Source organism: Corylus avellana, chromosome 2 (genome assembly GCF_965113065.1).
Source record: "Corylus avellana chromosome 2, dhCorAvel1.hap1.2, whole genome shotgun sequence".
NCBI classification, from domain to species: Eukaryota; Viridiplantae; Streptophyta; class Magnoliopsida; order Fagales; family Betulaceae; genus Corylus; species Corylus avellana.
In genome coordinates this window covers 30181955-30189656 of record NC_142491.1, presented here as the reverse complement: position 1 = coordinate 30189656, position 7702 = coordinate 30181955, and the positions used below count along the sequence as shown (strand labels likewise).

Below are 7702 nucleotides of genomic sequence, written 5' to 3'. Positions count from 1 at the left end.
TAGATTACAGTGTAATTGCCGGCATTCAAGCGGATGGCATTGGCGGTGAGCCAAAGAGCGCGAGGCGAGCGCTCGTCGGCCAGGTAGACGGCTCGGAAGTAGTTCATGGTTTCCACGAATTCTTCCTTGTAGGTGATCGGGACGACTGGATTTGGACCGTCGTCCTGGGGAACCGGAGTCACGTCCGACCAATCGGGCCTTTGGCTGAGCGGGACCCTCTGCTCGTTGCCCTCGTCGGAGTCCATCCCTACCAACTCTCTTCTCAGTTTTTCTCACTCTCGCTCGGGAAGAGCAAAAAGATGGGATTGCTGGCCCGAATTCTCACCCAGAATTTGTTTTCCCAGTTGGTAGGTTCTCTATTCAATTACCCGTAGAATCTCTCACATTAGATTGGAGAAGGAAAGGTAAGGAAAAGCAAGAAATGGGCAAAACGGCGACAAGCAGAGACTGGAGCCAGATCTACGCGATCTACGGCGTGGAGCAGTGGCAAACCCTGGTGTTCCTCCTCCTCCACGCCCTCCTTCTCAGCGTCCTCTCCATGCTCTACCTCCTCTACTTCGACTCCATCCGCTCCTTCTTTGAGTCCATCCTCTCCGTCACCATCTCCCTCCCCGGCGGCGCCGCCCGATTCACCGCCAGATTCACAGGCTCCATCACCGCCCTCTCTGTCGTATGCCTCTTATTCGCCGCCGCCAACTTCTTCTACTCTGCCGTGCCCCTCCACCACGCCATGGCCCTCCGCATGCTTTGCTTTGTCGACAACTGTGGACTGGACGAAAAAACAACAAATTAACAAGAGAAAGAAGAAATTGGAAGGAGGGTAAAATTGTCAAATCGCGTTAAAAAAAGTTGAAAATTCAACATTTTTGGTCAAAACGCACGGATGGTCAGATGCGGTATCTAGACATGTGACCCTATTGCCAAACAAAGCCTAGATTCCTTTTCTCTTTTCACACCACAAAAAAAAAAAAAAAAAGAATTAAGGGTAAATTTAAAATTTTATAAAAAAGTCAATGGTATATATGTTATTTTATTACTTTTAACGTTTAAAATCTAACGGAGAGAGTAAATTGATTAAAATTAAAAGTTTAGGGGTGTAAATTAAGAGTTTTTGAATTTTGAAGGGATTTTTCAAAATACGTAGTAATTTAGGGGTTTAAAGTGAAGTTTCCCTTTATTGTTTGTATTTAACTGTGTATAGAATGCAATGTATTTAAAATTTTAAATAAATCCTTTTTATTTTACCTTATCCTCCCTTCAACAGTTCAACCTAAACTTAGGCTCCATTTAGTATGACTATTCTGTTAGGAACATGAATAATTGTTACTAGTAGCTTGCTTACCTCGGTCGCTTAAACTTTATTTTGGTTTTCATTGTTGTGTATCGCCTTTTTATTGGCATATATTCCTTGAAAACTCTCTTGAAGGCTTTACAATAAACCCTAGAATCATATCACATAATTTCCTTAATTAAAAATGTGCCATTTAAAAATCATATCTTAGTGTCTAAACCCCAAAATTTGCATTTTGTCCTGGCATCGATCCTCCATCATCAACAACAGTCAATCATTGATGACCAATCGATTGTTCTTCAAGGCAATCAATCCTCCCAGGTAGAAATTCTAAAACTCCAAAAGGTTGTATTTATAGCTCATTTAACACATTTTAATAGAAGTGTCAACCCGGTTCCGGTTCCCAATTATTGGCCAAAACTGGAAACCAGAACTGGAGTACCCGATTTTTTAATTTCGGAAAACCGAAACCAGAACTGGGTACCTGATTACCCGGTTATACAATAACCGGCCGGTTCCGGTTGATACCCGGTTATCCGAACCAAGTAACCGGTTTTAAAAAAAAAAAAAAAAAAATCATTTTAGGCTTATTTTAGGTATTGAGCCTAATTTTTTAGCTTATTGAGGTATTATGTCTAATTTTTGTGCTTAATTTAACAATTTTTTGCTAATTTTAAAAAAAATAAAAAAAATAAAAAAAAGACAATGAGCATTTTTGTCCCCATAAGTTGGGCTTTGTTGGGATTGCTCAAAAAATAAAAATAAAAAAATCCTAAAAATCATTGTTTTTGGCTTTTTGGGCCTAAAAAAATAAAAATCCAATGTTTAAAAATGTCTTAAAACTTCATTGTTTAAAAATGCCCTTAAAATCCAATGTTTACAAATTACATAAAAATTCAATGTTTAAAAATGCCCTAAAAAAATTAAAAATTAAAAAAATAATAATAATACTATTATTATTATTATATATATATATATATACCCAATTACCTAGTTATCCGGAATCAAAACCGGTTTCCCAGTTTTCCCGTTTCCCAGTTACCGGTTGGTACCCAATTCTTTTTTGACACCCCTACATTTTAAGGCCTAAAAGTGCTTCCTTGCACTATTCTAATCATAAATCAATCCTTGAAGTAGCATCCAAACATCAAAAGTCCACATTTTTTTACCAAATGTTCAACCTTTCTTTTAAAAGACAAGGCTTTCATTTCCTACACTTCCAAGATACAATAGATCTGCACATCAACACCTCAAACTATTCTTGAACACTATGGAAAACGAAATAACTTAAAGCATCCATAAAACTTTAAATCTCTAACTCTAAAATTATCATTAATTCACATTAAATCACACACTAACTCTTCTGATCTCATTTTCCATCCTCATACAGCCCATCCTTCACCATATCATCCCAAAGTCTCAAGCTCTTCAAAGAAAAGCTTGAGTCTTTTCATGGAAGAGACCTTATCCTCTATCATTCTTACCCAACACACAAACACATTAACAAAATACCCACACACACCATACAAATTTCGACATAATAAATCAATGTACCATAAATCTTATGAAACTTTACGAAACTTCAAAAGAATAGTGTTAAGATCTTACCCTTGAAGCTCGTTTTGAGCCATCTTGCTCCGAGCACACGCCCTTCTCTTGTTCTCCTCTCAAATTTCTCAATTTTCTTCAATTTCTTTATTTTCTCTATCAATTTTCTATATTTAGAGGCAGTTGGGTCATGTGTAAAGGTTGGGTGCACAAAATGGAACCCTAGCCCCAAAACAACATTTTTATAACTCAAAAAGAGACATTTTAGCGTCCTAGGTCGCATTGTTTGATCGATCGGTGCTTTCCATCGATTGATCGTTGACTTTTTCTGTAGTTTTGACCGCATCATGTAATGTTTAGTAAAACATATATAACTTTTGCTACAGATCTTGAAATTACGCAAGCAACCCTATTCTAGAAAAACTCTTTTCAAGACACATGTTATGGTAACCGTTCCAAATTTGGTGAGTGTCATCTTAGGATCCAAAAATCCATTTCCCAACATAATCTCAAAAAAAGGATTTTAGTGTTTTAGTGACATTTCAAACCACCAAGACGAATTAACCGATACAAAATACATGAAGCACACATAAATAAAGTTCCAATAAAACAAAATTATATATATATTATTCCACAATTCGCACATATATGGTATATGCCCGTAATTAGGGCTGTAAACGAGCCGAGCTTGCTCAAGACCAACTCATGAAAATAGTTAACGGGCTCAAGCCCGGCTCGAGCTCGTGACGGGTTTGAAATCACTGCTTGGCCCGGCCCGCCAAGAATAATAGCTTGTCTAGGACCAAGCTCGGGCCCGATTCTTAGGCGAGCCAAGCCCCTTATCGGGTACCCGACTCGCCCGGCTCGAAAGGTATAAAATATATTTTTTAAAAAATTATTAATAAATTTAAATTAACAAATAATGGATAACAAAAATTAAAAAATATATACAACTTATTTTGATCAAATTCTCTAAAACCACATTACAACCTGCAACTAACAAAGACAAACATTTACAATTACAAGTCCAAAATTATCCAAAAACAATTGCATATCAAATATGAAATGGTATTACAAAAAAAACTAACGAATATTTTATATTTGCAATATCACTATGAAATATTGATATGCAATGGCAGCAATGACAAACCATAAGCCTACAATCACTTTACATATTGCAAATGAAATACAGACAGTCTTTACTCTTTAGTCTTTACTAAAGTGAAAATAAAATCTTGAAATCCACAAGACATGCCTCATTTTCATACTCCACAACCTCCTCAACCTCCAAAATCAGATGAAGTTGGTTCGAATCTCCCTCCATGCCTTTAAAGATATTACAATAGCCTTAGTATGCAATAACTAATATGTATTATTATAAAAGAGCATCAAATTAATCAGAGCATAAAATTATAAACCATTCAGTCCCTAAAAAAAAATGAAACACAATATGAACCAGAAAGCATAAATCAAATAGGGTTTTATAATCATTAACCAGACATAAACTTATGAACAAATTTCTTAATGAAATAAAATAACCTCAGTCTAAGTAGTATGTTGTTGGTCTAGTTGGATGTCGACGCTGGGTTGAGGCTTGAAGAGTAGAAAAACAAAATCAAAGATACAGAGATTGAACGGTTGTCCCCTGAAAGGTGAAAAATTAAGCAATATGAGCATAAGTAAGGGCCAAGGTTAACATTAGGGCTTACAAATGGAGAAGAAATTAACTACTATTCTACTAATTGAAAGCAAATTACCTAACTTGTAGCCTTCTTTAGCCAGACGACCCAGACTACTCGAGACTGTTCTTCCTCTTCAATCGATTTTACGTGGAAGAAACTCGAGAGCGAGAGGCCGTGACGGCCCAGACCCACTCATTCCCAACCATATCACTTAGATCAAGATTCAAGAGCATGCTTTGACTCTGTCATCGATGTGTCTATTGGGAGGTGAAGTGAAGATCGCAGATTCGCACAAGACTCAGAGAGAGACTCAAATTCGGAAGATCAAGGGGTATGAATCGTTTGATCTGTTGGCATTCTTTGTTCCGCATGAAAGAATCGCACAAAAATCCGGCCAAATTTTAGGGATTTGATTTGGTTTTCAACTTTTCGCATTTAGTGTTAATGGCTGTAAACGATAATTGAAGCGTTGGTGATTTGTTTCCTAAGTGTGCAGTCAACTGAAATCACTGCAGTGTCTGATCTTTGCCCTTCAATATAATCATAAATTCGAAGATTAAATTTAAACCGTTAGATTACTTACAAGAAATCAATCTCATGAATAATTAAAACACTACATTATTTCCTCTCTCCGAAGTGCTTGACAACTATATCTCATGTTCTCAAATCAACGGCTGCGATTGGTATAAAAATTATAAATCAAGATCTGACGGTGGAGATGAACCCTAAAGAATGCGTTTTCTTACCTTAATCCGTTCGCAGCGTGTCAAGCATGGGCTCACTTCGAAAAACAAATCCTTAAGTTTTATAATTCTCTGTACACGTATAATGGTGAGATTTTCCTCTATAAAATAGATGCAACAATCTTGACCGTTTATTAAAGTTACATATTTAATGATAAAATCCACTCGTTGAATCAGATGTATAAACGTGCGTTTAGCCACACATTAAAAACTTTCTACGAAAAAAATGGATCATAGTTGTAATCACGTTCACCATAAATCAATATAAATAAGTCTAAAAATTAACAATTTCTATTTTCCCACACGGCTGCAAGCCTGCAGCGATGCCACATGCCAGCGATTCAGCGAAACAAAAAAAAAAAAAAAAACAAAACAAAACAAAACAAAAAACTACCACCATTCCAATTAGCCAATTAGTCAAATTCAATTACCAATTTTCCATTAATAATAATTACACATTTACACGGTTACACCATTATAAACTTATACATTAAATTCATTAATAGTAAATTAGTAATTACTCATTACACACATTAATAACGTTAATACGTTATACAATTATACACCATAATTAGCAATAGCACCAATTAGCCGATTACCAAATTCTTTTTTTGATAAAAGAGCCGATGTTATTTCATTCTCAAGCAACAACACAATCGTGGGACAGAGCATTATGCTCTGATACAATAATCTCAGCTAGCCATTCAGGGGAACTATAAAGCCACATGCTATCCAACTCCTCAGACGTAGCCCTCCTGGCCAATACGTGAGCAGCCCTGTTACTCTCTCTACGGACATAAGTCATTTTCCAGCAGGCGATCTTTTTTATTTCTGAACGAAGGTCGTCCACCAGGTGCCCGTATCCGCTCCAATCTGCCTCCAAGGAGTTTACTGCCTCCACAATGGACTTCGCATCACCCTCAAACCATGCTTGTGGAATACCCAACTCTCGGGCAGTTTGAACAGCCACGAGAGCTGCCATGGCCTCAGCAGCTGCGGGAGCAAGACCTCCCTGTCGTGTGACACTCCGGGCTGCAACCAAGCTCCCTGTGTGATCTCGGATGACCACTCCCAACCCCATTCTCCCAGTTTGCCTTCCTAAAGCCGCATCCCAGTTCACCTTATGCCAGCCTAACAAAGGAGCCTCCCACTTCCCCGTAGGAGGGAGTCCCACTGGGTCCTCCACAGGCTGGGAATCCACCTGCACATTTTGGAAATCCCGCAGAGCCTCAGAGGCACTAAATACAACTGCATTTGGATGAGAAAAAAAGCCTTCATGAATTAGTTTATTCCTCCTTAACCAGATTCGGCGAGCTATAATCACAAAAGTATGAAACTCCTCCACCGTACAGCGGCTCAACATTCCCTCTGTTATTCTTAGAAAATCAGGCTCAATAAAGGAGCTTTTTTGAAAAATAGGACAGGCCCCTTGTAACAATCTAATCTCATATAGCGGAAAAACTGTAATTATCAATACAAAAAAAATACTGTTAAAATACTTTTCTTTATACAAAAATACCCAAAGCTATGTCGTACAAGGCATTTATACAAATCTATCCGACAGTCTAAACTCTAGACAAAACTTAACCAACTTGGAATCTCTGTACATCTCAATATGAATCTCTAATCACAACTGCATAATTACCTTGATTTTCCATTCCTGCAAACACTACAAAAAAACTGTGAAGTAGTGAGTCAATTGATTTCCGATAATATAAATCATTGTTGAATCATATATAGCAAAATGCTAGACAAGTTATAAAACCACAAAAATCCGTATTATTGGATATCAATATCATACTCAGTAAGTAAGAATACTTACAGTGGATTACATGAATGGATCATCAAAGGTAATTACTTGAAACCCGTTCTGCTGCAGTTGATCCATACCCATAACAATCCCTTCACTGACTTTCTCTCTCTCTCTCTCTCTCTCTCTCTCTCTCTCGCCTAAACTCTCTTTCTTCCTCTTCAGCTCTCTGTCTTAAATTTCCCATCTCACTCTCGGTTTCTCTTGTGTTCTTTCTTTCTTGTAGCGCTTGGTCTCGCCCTTTCTCTCTCTGTTCTGAGTAAACACTCTTAGAAAGAAGAAAGACCGAGTAAAAAGCGGAAGAAGGAAGAATATATGCAAGAGATGGGAGAGGAGATGAGTGGTGAAAATTGTGAAGGAGAAGAGCTCTATTTATAGGAGAAAATCAAATACTATTTCACCAACCCTATACTATTCCACCAACCCTATACTATTTCACCAACCCTATACTATTCTACCAACCCTATACTATTCTACCAACCCTATACTATTCTACCTATACTATTCTACCTTCTTATTCTACCATCCTTATACCTACCATTTACTATCCTATTATTTCACCAATTACCAATTATTACAATCATACTCCAAATTATACCAATCAATCATCAATTATCATATCTCTTAA

General features: G+C 37.3%; 3 protein-coding genes across 4 annotated transcripts in view; 1 reads left to right on the top strand and 2 right to left on the bottom strand.

The window, feature by feature from the left end:
• FTA (farnesyltransferase A) overlaps positions 1–4937 on the bottom strand; it is a 12063-nt gene extending 7126 nt beyond the window's left edge. Inside the window, exons 1-3 of one of the 2 annotated variants that reach the window (XM_088513565.1) lie at positions 4597–4937; positions 4379–4484; positions 9–769 (exon numbers count right to left, since the gene is read on the bottom strand). In XM_088513565.1, coding sequence (XP_088369691.1) covers positions 9–245 — 237 coding nt within the window. In that variant the 5' untranslated portion in view covers positions 246–769; positions 4379–4484; positions 4597–4937. The remainder of the gene's footprint in view (positions 1–8; positions 770–4378; positions 4485–4596) is intronic. The other variant, XM_088513566.1, reaches the window with a different exon arrangement.
• On the top strand, positions 422–793 carry LOC148587601 (uncharacterized). The gene has a single exon (XM_088512716.1). The coding sequence runs from the start codon at positions 422–424 to the stop codon at positions 791–793; it is 372 nt and encodes a 123-aa protein (XP_088368842.1).
• Positions 4938–5904: 967 nt separating the features above from the next.
• On the bottom strand, positions 5905–6627 carry LOC148587600 (uncharacterized). Its single transcript, XM_088512715.1, has one exon. The coding sequence runs from the start codon at positions 6625–6627 to the stop codon at positions 5905–5907; it is 723 nt and encodes a 240-aa protein (XP_088368841.1).
• Between the last annotated feature and the right edge of the window lie 1075 nt (positions 6628–7702).